The following is a 16,206-nucleotide window of genomic DNA, read 5'->3' as shown; positions in this document are numbered from 1 at the left end:
TCAAATAATGAAGAATGAAAAGAATTATATTCATTGTCAAGCCTCAGAATTCACCTGATTAAATTACTTAGAAAGTAATCTAGTTGATATCATAGTTAGTACAAAGAATGATATTAAATAATATGATATAATTCATTCCTCTAGGTCTTTGTCTCAGGTACTCAATTGAGAGTCCAAGTATCATATAAGGTTTTTGCTGATTATTAAGAAAATCTATTGTAAGAACTTTTAAGAAATATTAGGAAAGAAGCAAGAGATCAATTTACTCAAATAATTCCCCTATTTAGAAGAAAGTAGAATATATTTTCTCTATCTTTTTATGCATCTTTATGTCTACCTTAAAATGTGAAATATTAATTAACACATAATTTTTTAAGTTTGACATGTCCAGTATGTAGGAGTTGGTGATAAAGTTACCTAATTACATGCATTGTACATACCTACATGAAGACTTTTAATGCTGAGCTAATCTAATAGTATTCCTACAATAATCCTAAAATCCAAACAACCATTGCCTGAAAGAAGAAATAGTGTGTTTAAGGTAATAAAAACATCTGATCTTTACATTGTTCAATATGAGTCTCCCTGCTCTGTTCATACAACACCAAAGTAAATAACCTTTAAGAACATGCCACAGCCAGCTATATTTTTTGTCTTACCCAATGATGTTTTGGAGTTATGCATAAATATCTTGAGACAAGTATTTTTCTGGTACTTTTATAGTCCTCTATTTTTTCATCTCTTTATAACCATTATGTTTTCAACTTAAAAGAACAACCTAAGAAAACATTAAACATCTAGTATATGACTTTTCATATCTGACATATGTGCTAAATGAGAGTATAAAGCAAAAAACAAAAGACTAGAAATAAAATTGTACAAAATTCTTACAAATTGTAACAAAGGAGTTTAACAGATTGTCAACAAAATTATTATAAAAAGAAAATTGTACTGTAAGAGTATAAAGTTAGTAAAAAATAAAGTCACAGTCCAAATATTTCCTTTCATTGAAATTAGACCTTTTGAAATCTACTTATTTAAACTTATGAAAGATAGATTGGAAAAGAAGTATATTTTAAAACTTTCTCTTAGCAATATATATTTTTATTTTATGTTTACAATGATGTAAATATGGTGTTCAGAAAGGGCACAATATCTTTAAATGCTATTTTTTCATGTTGGTAAACATTTATTGCTGAAATATTTATCTTGATGTGGCATAAATCGGCACAATCAATATCAAAGCCATTGAGGCAAAAATGGGTTTCAGAATAATATATAGCAAATTGTTTCTATATCATTTAAAAAAGTTTACCTACAAACTATTTAATTAGAAGTGATTTATATCATTCTGAATTCTAACTTATCACATCTAAATTCCTGATGTCATCATACATTTTGGACATACCCACACACATGCATGAGCACATTTACAAAAGAAGACTTTTTGACTAAGAGGAAAAAATAGAATTAAAACTGACAGAGACAGAGAAAAAAGTTCTCATGGGATATTTCTATAAATCCATCTAATTAAAACCTATTAAACATCTAATAAATGCAAGGGCATTTACTACCTTAGGTAGTTTGTCATATTAGCAGGCTGACTTCAGAGTCAAGAACTGTATTCAAGTCATTCTTCTGACACATACTAGCTCTATAAATATGGCAAGTCTCAACCCTTGTACGCTCAAGGCAGCACAATACAAGTATAAATTACAGAGTTGTTCATCTGAATCTGTCAAGAGAGTTTTCCACCAACAAAATGACAGGTATGCAACAATTGTTTTAAACTTAAATTAAAATCTTGAGCCACTAGTTAATTAAATACATATTAATATGAAAATGAATCTGATGGCCTTTCCCCAAAAACCTAAGATAATTTATTTCATATGCCAATGTTCACATTGCTGAATTTTAAATCTATGAAATGATAATTCTTGTAGTTTTTGCTTAGCTGAATGAAGTCTGTTATTAAAAAACCATCAAGAAAAATGGAATGTTTTTCAGCTACTGCCTAGGTCTTCTTAAATACTAAGAAACATTTTCCCCTAATGCACAGCCCACACACAAAAAATCTATGGGATCAAATCAATAAAATTAAATGAAAACCTACTGTGTGAAAGGCACCAAGGTGCTGGAAGGTTGTAAATGATAAAAAACTGTTCCTAGGTTTATAATATGACTTGGAAGTAAAAGCAAAAAACTTTTAGGTGTTTAGATAATAGCATAATATTTAAATAAAATTCACATAATCCATCAGTGAAAAAGTATATATATATGTAACATATACACATTAAACATGAGACATTTTATGGTAAGGCTATAGCAGTTTCAGCCTCATATAGGAAGGCTGTGTGTTAGCTGAGTCATGAAGAAAACTAGGTACACTCAGAAGAGAAGGGTAAGGAGGGATGTGTTTCAAATTTGGGGAATAGTCTTAATAAAGACAGAGAGAGAAGATATGGATTAATATATAAGGAAAAATGAGACAGCCACTTTAACTAGATTGGAGAAGAAATGAAGAAATGAAGAAAAAATATAACAGTACCATCTGTATCATTTATTGCTAAGTGAATAGTATACAGGATTTACACAATTTGTTAATAATTTTGGATATAAATGCTCATATTTTATGTTTAACCAAATATAACATGTATAACCAAATATAAAATATATATAGGAAGCAGAATACCTCATTAGCACTATATATTTCTCCATTTCATGTGTTCTTAACTATTTTTTGTATATCATGGTAGTCTAGTAAAAATTAGGGACCCCCTTTCAGAATAATCCAATAATGATATTTAATTTCATATTATTTTAAAAGAAAACTACTTTCATTTAAATATATTTATTTATCTTGTTTTAAATTCATAGATTCCCAGGTTAAGAACCTTTATTCTATTTGCTAAAAGAGAAAAGTCAACCATGCTCTGATGTTGACATTTAGGACAGTTCTTAAATATTGAATCTCATCCAGGCTGGGGATCAGTTGGATGAGAATTGGGACAAGGAAAGAGGAAAGACTGCTTCTGGTGACTTGTTCTTTTACAGTTGGTTAAATTTCCTTGTCAATAAGGACTTTACATCACTAAACCCCAGGTTAGGATTGACACCTTGCTTGGCCAGCTGGAGAGGTTAAAAGACTTCACAATCACATCACTTTTACCCTCAGGGGCTGTTCCATTAAGTATAAACAGCATGGGGAAGGTGACCCAGCTGTGTTTGTTACATGGATAAATGGGGAATTTTGCCGCCAGCCCTGTCTGACCTGCCTGCCACCATTTCTGGTTGCTGAATTCATAAGAGAAATTTAAGATGTATGCAAACACAAACAGTGAGCTGTGCTAATGTTTGAAAAGCATAAAAGACAACATTGAAAATGCTATTTATATGTCACTCTAATTCTAGATTTAATTTGCAATTAAATCTCTTTAGCTTATTTGGAAAATGTAAATAAAATAATCTTACTCGGCAAAGTGCCATACATTGAGAGGGAAAAAGGAGAAGATAAAAGATGGATTATAAAACCCAAGTCATAATTATGATTCCTCTACTTACTTGTTCCATTTATTCTGATATTTTAAAAAATGAGGAATTTTACAAAAAAGTCAGGTAGGAAATGACAAAGAAATATTGCAGAGGGAGGAAGGAAGAATTAAAACAAAGAGGCAATCCATCCTACCAGAAACCATCCTCCTATCATTGACAGGTAGGAAGTGCTCCCGCCAGAAGAGATGACTCAGGCATCAAACAGTGGTACCTCTTGCTCCGGTTTCCCCTTGTCATCGCATGTCTCATCATAGTCACAATGGCACTGCTTGTCACTAGCTTCTTCTTGCATCTCAGCTCCCAACCAAGAGCTCTTTTGTCCTTGAAATCACCCCAGTAGATGCAGTTTTCCATTACTTGAAAATGCTGCTATAGTTATTTGCTTCCCTTCAAAACATTCCTACCCTACATCCACATATATGCACATGTATGCATGTGTACACATGCACACCAAGAAGATCTAACATTTGTTATCAAAATTTAAGACAAGTTCCTAGTCAAATCTAATAGTTTTAAAGAAGAATAATTACCTTGTCCAGGGTCACATAAACTATTAATGGCAAAACTGGCCTTGGGATTTACTGACTCTAGTGCTCTATGACACTGTCCTTCCGTATCATGTACATATTTTAGGATTCTGACTATTCTATATGAAAGCTTGCAAGGAAAGCCATAAAAAAGGAAAAAATGTAACCACTAAAGCACTAAGCTCAAATTTTTTTTGTGTGTGTGTGAATTGGGTAAGTTGTCTTAACCTTAAAAGCCTTCGTTTATTCATATGTTCAATTAACTAGGTTAATATTATGTAGGCCTAGGTGATCACTATGAGTCCTTTTAGTACTAAAATTCCATGTTTTAGACACTTTTAGACACTTTACCCAATGCTTTGGTCACTTGCAGTTAAGGCAACCTGGACCAGGTCTTCAAAAAATTGATCAATTTAACAAAACATAACCAATAATTTTTTTATTCACATGAAGCAAAGGTGGGTAAGTTTCACCATTTCAGCTCAGTTCTGCAACCATTTGTTAAAAATCTGAAGAAGATACTGAGATCAATTGGATTTGATATTATCCTGAATGGCCTTTCAACACAATAGAATAGCTGATATACAAAAATACTGAATGTGATGCTTATAATACAAAGTAAAATAAAACTGCATAAGTGAAAAAGATGACCACATTGTTTGGTTCTTAGTCTATCTATGGTTGTCAAGAAGTATAGCATAGAAGGAAAAAACTCTGGATTTGGAATCAGAGGACTTTGCTTGAAAATTTGCTGTGCTACTCTCTGTCTTAGGCAAGTCACTCTCTTCCCTCTCCTAAAAAATCTCAAACCCCTGTAAAATTTACTAAATGATGTGATTACCCTAAATGATTTAAGGCTGCTTATAGGTCCAACTCCTATGATGTGATTTTTTTTTTGTCAGTGACAATTTTGCCAACTATATTTTAAAAATGTGAATGGAGAAATAGCTTTTAGTGTTTATTTATAGTCTTTTTGTGTATATATAATAGATATCTATATATAGATATCTCTAATTATTATATCTATATATAGCTAAGCATTATAAGTTTTATTAGTTATATGTTTGATAACATGAGGATATATATCCACATATATATTTATATGTGTATTATATACATACATATATAATGTTTATATGATATAATGATCTTAATATATTATAACTTAGATATTTAAAGTCCAAGTATTCTTATATAATATGTGTATATATGTATGTATGTATATATATATATATGTGTGTGTATCTATATCTATATCTCCTTGTATAGTATAATATGAAGCATAAGACTGTTTTTAGTTTCTAGGTAAATACATACACACAAGTCCCTCGACTAATAATTCCTTTTCCTTTCTGCTTCAGAATTTAAAGGTTTGTGGTAGTGGTTTTCATTATTTCGGAGGGTAGTCTCAGTGGCCAGTAGTTGGTTTAAATCCCAGAATTGTTCTCCCATCCTTGTCCAGACAAAACAGATTTGACAAAATACCTGAGCCTGGAAAATTCTTGCCTGGATTCTACATTTGGATTATTGACTGATAAATTCCATCAAAGCTGACAGCTTGTCAGCTATCTCATCTTAATTGGCTTTGAGCTGCAGAATCATTTTATTTCTGTAACTGAAAGGTGAAGAGGATTAAAAGCCTTCCCTAAGGCAGATTCTGGATTCCAATTTTTTAGTTTTCCCTTGGCAGGGTCATAAGCAAAATTTATAACCAATACACTTTGCCAAGTTCCAGTGACCTATCAGGCAATTAGCTTTATACAAAGAGGCAAACATAAAACTGTACTTTGAAGAATGAAAATCCAATAATTGTAGGAAAACATCTATGGCCTATAACCAAAAACAGGTAAATTAAACATTTTTTTTTATTTATCCCAGAAATGCATCGTTTGAATTCGTAGGATAGAAAAACAAAATACAAGGTTACAAATGCCATTTCTCTGCATGACCTTCTCACATTAAAGAGGATTAAAATGGCAGGAAGAAGTGTAGGATTTAATAATTGGGCAAGTTTTATATGAAAGGAAAATTGAGATGGAGACTTTCTCCTGCCTCCTTTTCTCATCAGCCCTCTCCTTTGGTAAGAAAAGTTTATTCCACAAAATATACTGTTGTAGTGTAGTTTGTAGTGAATCTAGTTCAATAGATTTATTCAGCTGAAAAAAAATAGAATTAAAACTTTCATACTTTTAGAAGGAAATAGTGTTAAATGTAAACAGTCACTCACTATAGGTTTCAAATCCTCGCTCTGCTATATTTGCTACATGTATAATTTTGATAAAGTCATTTCAATTATCTGGGTATCAATTTATTCATCTATAGATTGAGCTAGGTTACCCATAAGATTCCTTCTATCCATAAATCTGTGGTTAATGGTGGAAAGGGAACTCAAATAGAATCTTTACCTTGTCTTATTTCATAATACAAAACTGAAGTTCATCTACTTAAAGAGCAAGGTTTGTAGTGTGATGGATCGAGTACCAGACCTGGGATTAGGAAGACTCATTACCCCAAGTTCAATTTTAGCTTCAGACACTAGCTGTGTGACCCTAGCAAGTCACTTAACCCTATTTGCCTCAGTTTCCTCATTTGTAAAATGAGTTGGAGAAGCAAATGGAAAGTCAATTCAATGTCTTTGTCTCCTCACCCCAATACTTCAATAGTTATCCACTGCCTATTTTACTCATTTAAACCTCTAATTCTGATACTATGAGCACCAGTACTATGGATTCACCCTACTAAAGATGATGATAGCATTTCAGTGTTATAATAGATATCGCTGGATTTATAGGTAGGAAAACTTCAATTTAAATATTCATCATCACTTATTAGATGATAGATGTCTTAAGTTATCATAGCATTTAATCCACTATGCTATGTTGGAAAACATGGGTTCAATCTTGCCTCTAATATGTGCTGGCTGTGTCATTAACCTCTGAGTGTTCCAGACAACTCTTACTATAAATCAGAACACACAGGTATCACAATGGTAACAGTATTGCCTGATTGAAAGTTCCCTACACTAATGAAATCAGAGATCTGGTCCAAACAACAAAAACCAGAACAATAATCCTGTGCTATATTATATTTCGAGGTTCATGTGAAATATGTCAGGGTGTTTTATTCATTGTTATTAAAATTGTTTCTAAACTCCCTACCCAAAGGTAAACTTTACCTTCTTATATATACTGTTGCTGCTTCTAACTAGTCCCCTTTCCCTATTTCCCTAAGACAGTCACATATAGATAAATAAAAACACAAATAGCTAGCAAAACATTAATAGAATGTCATTTTAGTGTCCTTAGTGGAGCTAGGTAATACACTGGATAGAGGGTCAGGTCCAGAATTGGAGATCAAATCTAGTCTCAGATGTCAACTAGCTGTATGACTCTAGGCAAGTCACATAAGCTTTGTTAGCCTCGATTTTATCATCTAAAACGTGGCTAATAATAGCACCTACCTCTCAGGGTTTCTATGAAGATTAAGTAAGATAGTATTTGTAAAACTCTTAGCAATGTACCTGAAACATAGTAAGCGCTATATAATTATTAGGTTTTGTTATTATTATTAATCATTTCTCCAGGTATCTCTGCCATGAGCTAGTCATTATTAAAATAGCGTACCAATAGTCCTAGAACTTTTCTTAAACATAGAATTTTAGAATTCAAAAGAAATCAAAATGATTTAATACAAGCAGTTTTCAAAATCCAGTCCTGATACCCATGGGGCTTCCCAGAAACCAAAAAGTTTGAGAATTGCTAATCTAATCCAAATCCCTGAAAGAAAAAATAGGAAAATGAGACTGTGAGTTTATATGACTTTCCATGGGTCAATTAAATTAAACTAGGACAAAAGAATTGTTCTATTAGTCTAGGCAAGTCAGTTAGTCTCATCTCTCAGTTTCCTCATCTAAAAACTAGGAGATTGGATTAACTATCTCTAAGGTTATTTGCAGCTCTAAATAGATGAGACATCAGGATGACCTCTGTGTTTCAAAGTAGTGGAGAGACAATGTATTATATAACTTCCTATGAATGTTGTAGAATATTTAAAATAATAAATGAAAATATGTTGAGATATTCCAAAAAGACCCAATGGAGATAGAAAGATGTTGCTAAAGATGATAAGGGGAAACTAAAATTTGAAATTTCAAATGGCAAATATAAAGAGAGTAAGTCAATCAATAAGTAGTAATTTATTAAGTGGCTAATGTGCATCAAGAACAGTGCTATGTCCTGAAAATACAAAAAGAGGAAGAAAATGGTACCTGTCCTCAGGGAATTCACAATCTGATAAGAGAAAATTTTAAGAGGTAGGTCATCTTTCCTTAATAATTATAGATATTCATTTCTACAAATTATCTAGCATTCAGTCCAGGTTAACTTAAACAATAGTGGACCTTTCATCATTCCCCTGCCATAGCAATTTAATTCAACAAACTTTTTTTTTCACTAACTGGAATAAACATTTAGCCTAGAAAGGACCTTGGAGATCATTAAGTAAATACCCTATCATTTTAGACAACTGATCTTTTTGATTGAAGTGACTTGTTGACAGTTAATGGCAGTTAGAAAACATAAATGTGAACTGTTGCATCTTGTCTTAGATCCAAACTTTTAAATGGAAAGGAACCTTAGAGATTATTAAGTCCAATGCAACTTCTTGACTCTATCCATTGACGTTTGCTTATCAAATAAATCTCTTCAGGAATGCTTAATAAGAGAAGAAGAGAATCTGGTCAACCCACAATTTTTTTTTAAATGAAATGAGCATTTGTAATTCTGTAATTGCAGAAAATGTTGTGAGTGTCACAGATAAGACTTTATGACTTTACTGAAAAATCAACAAGGTTGCATTAACATGGTTATAATATACTAGCCTTAATATATTTGTTACTTGACAAATAAGCAAAAAATAGTGAGAGGTATGAAAAATTATTTCAGAAGTAGATATTTCGGAACATTTTCTCCACTGTAAAAACCTAGTGTTTTATTTCATATGCCAAAGTGGAAAATGACCCCTGTTGCTACTGATAAGCTGGAAAGTTGTAAAAAAAAATTTTTTTACATTGTTGAAAGAGAAAAGATTTCTTTTGATCTAACAGCCAATATTCGGGACTTGGTCTGATAACATTTTAATTTCTCCTTTGCTTAGTGGCTCCCTCTAGTTGGGTAGTAGTCAGTCTCTCAAAATATGGTTTATGAAAGTGTTTTTATTGAACTATCAGTCACTATATATATTTATGCTACTATATTTATTAATTTTTTTAATCAGAGGAGACATATCCTACATAAGCTAGGTAGCTTATTTGATGCACTGTGGGCATAAACGGCAATTCTACCCCTGAAGGTCTAACCTATATCATTCATGTAGCCAAAGATTCATTAGTAGGTCACTAACTAACAACAGAAGTACATACTGAAAAAAAAGTAGAACTATTTGCTATTCTAAAAATAGCAGCTTCAAAATCAAATGTAATGGAGCCATTTGAGCTAGGATCGGGAAATCTATAGAACTTGAAGCAATAACTATTGATGTCTGACTCCTTTATCATACATAGAATCTCTCTTTTCTTTTATTGCTACATCTTCTCTTCCTTCTACTATATGCTCTCTTTCCCAGTTTCCTTGTCTTTGGCAAGTGCCTTATGCTTCTATTAGGTCTTACTGATGTTAAAGCTCATAATGTAGATTTAGAGATACAAGTAATTTGAGAAATCATCTATTTCAACTTTGCATTCTGCAGATGAGAAAACTGAGGTAAAGTCTCAGATGGAAATGGAAGCCAGGTCCATTGATTCCATGTCCATCCCTCTTTCTACAATACTACATGCATAATAGGTCATTCAAAGACAACTTATCCTACTCTTAATCTTATCAATATATTTGCCTATTGAAACCCAATAGATGTATTTCTTGAACCATTTTTATGAGTCATAAAATTTGAGAAATTTACAAAATCCTTTTGGAATTAATTAGAAGGGAACCTAAATTCAAAACAACAGTAAAAATGTTTTAGCTTATGATTAATAGGCTGCAAAGACTGGTCACTTTCTAGTGGATAATTGCAACTTTGTCCATTAATTTGGAAGAATTGGGCTAAATATTTAATGTTTCTTTAATACCATTTCAATATTTCGTACATTCCAATTATAAACTTATAGAGACAGAGTGGAATAGTTGATAAGAGTCAGAAGTCATGAGTTCATATCCCACCTCTTAAACTTATTAGTTAAATGACTATGAACAAGTACTTAAATTCTGTGTACCTGACAATTCCCTATGCCTTATAGATTTCCCAGTGTAGAAATTCCATATTCTTCACTCTTTGGTTATCATTTCTCCATAACATTGACAGTTTGCTTTCACCATTACAAGAGTATTTACCAAAATTCCATTTAATTTCTCCCTAGACTTACAGTTTGAACAGCTTTCTAACCCAATTATGTTTTTTAGCTTCTTTCATTTTCCCAGTAACCAGGGAAACTTATCTTTCTGCAATTCTTGAAGATCATTTTATTAAACCTCCATTTCTTTTTCCCTACTTTTACAAATGTCAGGTTTTTTTCCCCTCTCCTCACTGAATATAAAGTTTGTGGCTATCCCAGTTCTCCCTCAGTACTCTTACACAAAGAAAATATGTAGATTTAGAAGAAATAGAAAATATTAATTTCAGGATGGATTTTCATTTAGTTTCAGAGACAAAAGTAGTATAGTGTATGGAAAAAATAATACAAGAAACCCTAATTGATGAACATTAAAGGAAAAATAAGTTCAATAAGAGACAATTCTCAATAAGTTATTTTAAACTTTCTAATGGATAGGATAAAATCTGAACAATCCAATTCCAGTCCCCTGATGAAAATTAGAAGTTAAAATCTGAAAGAAAAGTATGAACCAGTAAACTATATTTTAAATTAAATATGTTATAACTGAACATTGAAAAATCTATGTATAGATATGGAAACCTTTAGATTCAAATTAAATAACATATTGACTTGTGCCTATTTATGACAACTTGATTTCCTACTTTATTTTAGATCAAAACCTAATGCCAAAGGTACTTAAATGGTTATACCTATATGTTGAAATGTAAGTTAACTCAACATTTTTCTTGCTTGCTATGGTTCTAAACATGTTTTAACATTGGTCCAGCGAGTCTCTCTCTTTTTCTCTCTTTCTCTGTCTCTCTCTCTCTCTCTCTATCTCTCTCTCTCCACCTCTCTCTTTCTGTGAGGTTCATTTGTTAATTGATTTAGAGTTTCCATAATGACTGTTTGGCATATTCTACAGGCAAAGGTCCCGAGACCCTTTTTGCTGGCAATAACCTCAATGATAATGAGTGGCACACAGTACGTGTGGTTCGAAGAGGGAAAAGTTTAAAGTTAATGGTGGATGACCAGCAAGCCATGACAGGTAAGTTGTATCACTCTGCCCCTGCTAACCTCCTGAGGCATCTCTATCCGGTGCCTTGTGATCATGATTTGCGACTGACAGCTGCCTGGAATACAACAGGATTCAAGACAGGAAGAAATTACCCATGATTCATTTCACTTAACCTCCTATAAATAGGTTCACTTTATTAAAGGGATTAAATGGATATTTTACCTCAACAAATCAACACAAAGTTATATTCATATTTGAATAAAGTAAATATTAATTATTTTTTGCAGATCAATACCAATTTGGAGGTATTTTATAATTTTTAAGTATAGTAACATGTGTGTTTGAGGAATTAGGGAAGAGCATTGGACTTTCTTTGTATAATTTGTTTTTTACATTATTCCATATTCTTTAATTTATTATTTAAAATGAATTAAAAGTATGCTAAAGATTCATAGACAATGACACTATTTACCCACAAAGGTGTCTCCAGTACATGTATATCAAAAGAGTTGGTTTTGGCCAGTATGAGTAGTTCTAGAAAATGAAAAAATCTAAACTCAGAACCTATGGTTCAAATCCTATATTAATCACCAGCTTGTGTGATTCCACTACCATCTCAAGATCTCAGTTTCCTTATCTGTGAAATTACAGTTTAATTAGGATGAACATTAGAAATCATATTTATAGGTTGGAAAATACTTGGAATTTCAAACCCTTTAAGGATACTAAGAATAAGAAGAAAAACTGGGATTTCATCCTTGCTACTGAAAAAACAATTCAAAACACCTTATCTACTGGTGAAAGAGCACAATATTTGTTATTCACTTAGTATAATATTAAAAACGGTCCTATTATGGTAAAGGAGTGAACTAACCTCATTTTTATCAAGAATGGATTGAGAAATAATAAGACTTGTGGATATATCAAAATTGATTTGCGTAGGACTCTGTCAGATCAGCAAACCAGCAATGTCATGCTAATTAATGAAATGCATTAAAAATTCAGTCTATAAATTCTATAATTTTCATAATAATATTATATATATGATGCATTTTTCTCTCATACCAAATCTTTCAATTTGGTAAAACAAATGGAGACAACAAATTGACTGGAACAACAAGGTGATCCAGTAAATAGAATACTGGGCTTAGAGTTAGAAAAATTCAAATCTGACCTCAAACACTAAGAGCTCTTTGACTTTCATAACTCACTTAACCATGTTTACTTCAGTTTCCTCATATGTAAAATATGTAGAAGGAAATGGGAAGTCATTTCAAAAATCTGGCCCAAAAAAACTCCAATTGAGGTTATAAAGAGTCAGACACAATTAAACAACTGAACAAAGCAAAGAGCAAATGTTTTTTCTCCCATATTTGAATAATTTAACTAAGATTCAAAGGGTTGTAATTATATTTTTCTGGGTTCACCTGATTAGTAAATGGCAGAGAGAGGTCTAAAATCTGGGTTTTATAATTCCTAATTTTATCTGTAGCTTCTCAATTAACTATAGCCAGGATGGTAAAAGACCTTAAAAATGGATAGCTTTTAGGAAAGAAAAAAAGGACAGAGACATGTGTCTCTGAAATGAGTATGCACAAAGGCATCAGGATGCACACACACAAATCATAATCTGGAAGCAGTGAACAAAATACTAGTGATAAACACACAAGCTTGAGAATGGAGCTTAATCCCACAGCTCTTGTGTAATGATTTTTCAATAACATCAGATATAAATGAGTACCTAAATTTCTTTTTTGGGTTGATGAAAAAGCCCCTATGACTTTTTTAATTATTTTTTTTAGGAAGAAATTTCCAGTACAAACATTAATGATAAGGATGAAATGGCAGTGCCTAAGTAAGAAATCAGGAATTGACCTGTTTTCTGCTCTGAGTTTTTTCTTCTGAGAGACCTAGACAGAAATAAGGATTCAGACACAGAGACAGACATAAAGACAGACAGACAGAGACAGAGACACAGAGAGACAGAGAGAAACACAGAAAGAGAGCCAGAGAGAGAGAGAGAAGAGAGCCATTCAGAGATAGAAAGAGAAAGAGAGAGAAAGAGAGAGAGAGAGAGAGAGAGAGAGAGAGAGAGAGAGAGAGAGAGAGAGAGAGAGAGAGAGAGAGAGAGAGAGAGAGAGAGAGAGAAGAAAGGAAAGAAAGAAGGGAGGGAGAAAGAAAAAGTATTCATTAAGTACTATTATGTGCCAGGCAATCTGCTAAACATGAGGAAATATGACACAGTCCCTACTTTCAAGGTTCTCATACTTGTATTGGGGAAGATAGAAGAAAATTCATTTTAGGGCAGCTAGAAAGAAATGTTAAAGGTTCAACAATAGAATGAATGACAAGGCCCAGTAGTTCCTACCTTACATAAATATATCAGATAGAACTGCCAGAAGACAAAAGGAATAGAGACAAGGCAGATGATAAAGCTGTGTGTCCCTCTGTGTCACCAGAAGGACTAAAGTTATCAATCTCATCTCATCCAAGATAGGTAGACAGTTGAACAGCAATGGTAAAGAAAATCAAGATGGTGTCAAGTTTTTCCACCACCTGCCTTCCAGGGCCAAAATAACTTATTCTGTGAAAAGGAGAATTAAAAAGGAGAAAAGGAAAGTGGCACATTTTTGTTGCCCAGCCTGTCTTGGAGTTACTCAAATAATGAGTGAGTGTAAACTTAGCAGAGCTCAACATAGCTAGCCCTAGTTGATATTATTTTCCCCATCCCATACAGTCATCTCCCTGGATCAATTTGTTAACTGCTTTATCATCACATAGAGCTACAGCAATCTCTTGCTGTGGAAACAATTGTCCTATCAATATGGCCATTGTTTCTTTTTTCTTTTTTTAAGATGTCAATTGACTACCCATGTATCAGTTTATCATCTTTGTGACTCTCCGGATGAATAATGACCTTTATTCCCCTATATGTATATGTGGGAATGTGTGTGTATTCACACATATATACATATTCAGGAAAAATCCCTTCCCTCACCATTATTCATATATATATACATCCACAGATATGTATAAGTGGGTATATATATATATTCATATATATGCACACCTATCTACATAAATATATAAAGATAGGTGTTTTTATTTATGTATGTAAATATATATACATATACACTTGTGTGTTTATATCTACATGTATGTGTATATATATATTTGTATATATACATATCTATACACACACATATGCATATATTTACAAATACCACATACATTTACATATAGGGAAGTGGTGGCCAGGAAAATGATTTCTCATCTGGGCAATGACTAGGATAAGTTGACTCATGTGATAGTCAAATGATATATTTTCCTAAAATAGTGGCAGTCTTGATAAGACAACTGTACCTATAGAAAGGGGAGTAGAGGATGAGATACTTACATATGTATATACACATATAAATATATACCAATAGAGGGCTTTTATGTACATATGTATATGTTTGTGTGTGTGTTGCTTAATATACTACCTGGCACATGGTAAACCCTTAAATGTTTCCTATTTTTCCTATAATCTTCTGTATTTTTAGCTTCTTTAAATCTATGCCAAAATTTGTCCTTTTGCCAGGGGTCACCATCTATGAACAAATTGGAGCTTATAGGAAGCATTGATTTTCTAATATATGTACTATTAATTTTTCCCCAGTGTAAGAAAACAGGAGGCAATAATTATGTTGGAAAGGATGCAGATTTAGAGTCAGGGAACCTGAGTTCAAATCAAAACTTTTCTACTTAACACTTTAACATTTCATCTATCCTCTCTGGCCTCTGATCATCTAAAGAGTTTGATCATTTATAGCTTTCAATTCTATGATCCTAAACACATAAAACTAAAAGTGGAACTTAATTCTTCTGTGAGGGCATATGAGTATTTGAAGCAATCACAGACATAAAGGTATATACCCAATAAAGAAAGATCACATTAGAGAGAACTTTCAGAGAATGAAAGTTTTGGCTCTGCCAGATAGAATTTATTTTAGAGTATTTAGAGCTGGAAATGACTATAGAGATCATTTAGTTCAATCCCTTCATTTTACAGATGAGGGAACTGAGACCTAGAGAGATTAAGTGAAATGCTCAAGGTCATACACCTAGTAAGTAACAGAGATAAGATTTAAACCTCAGTTTTCTGCTTCCAAATCCTGTGCTCTTTTCATTATGCTAGGCTGCCTTCAATCATTCAAAGCCTCAACTTTGTGGCATTTCCACCCCCTTCCATATCCCTATATCAGATGTCACATACCATTTACTTTCTCTCTCATCTTATATTCTTCTGTAGAGATATCTAATAACACCTCAAAGATTGACTCCTCTCAGGTTGTTTATATTTTTGAAGCATATTTACTTCTATTTATTTTCTTAAGACTTAAAAAAAACCTTTTTTTATTTTCAAAATATATGAATAGATAATTATCAACATTCACCTTTGTAAAACCTTGTGTTCCAAATTTTCTTCTCCCTCCCTTGCCCCCACTCTCTCCCTTAGACAGCAAGTAATCCAATATATGTTAAACATGTGCAATTCTTCTATTTATATTTCTACATTTATCATACCACACAAAAATCACATCAGAAAAGGAAAAATGAGAAAGAAAGCAAAAGCAAGCAATTTGTTTTCATTTTTAATAAGGATCAATACCTTCAGCTAAAATTTCAGAGTTAATTTCAACTATATATCATATACTGTCCAATTTTTCACTGTCATGACCTGAGTTTCCCCTAGACTT

General features: G+C 32.5%; 1 protein-coding gene across 20 annotated transcripts in view; it reads left to right on the top strand.

Moving 5' to 3' along the window:
* Window positions 1–16,206, top strand: part of LOC141554693 (neurexin-1-like) — a 980,690-nt gene that overhangs the window by 630,112 nt on the left and 334,372 nt on the right. For all 20 annotated transcript variants that reach the window (XM_074286902.1, XM_074286898.1, XM_074286888.1 and 17 more), the window contains one exon: window positions 11,372–11,494. In XM_074286902.1, coding sequence (XP_074143003.1) covers window positions 11,372–11,494 — 123 coding nt within the window. The remainder of the gene's footprint in view (window positions 1–11,371; window positions 11,495–16,206) is intronic.

Source organism: Sminthopsis crassicaudata, chromosome 2 (assembly GCF_048593235.1).
Source record: "Sminthopsis crassicaudata isolate SCR6 chromosome 2, ASM4859323v1, whole genome shotgun sequence".
In the NCBI taxonomy this organism is placed as follows: Eukaryota; Metazoa; Chordata; class Mammalia; order Dasyuromorphia; family Dasyuridae; genus Sminthopsis; species Sminthopsis crassicaudata.
This window is presented reverse-complemented; position numbering and strand designations above follow the sequence as displayed.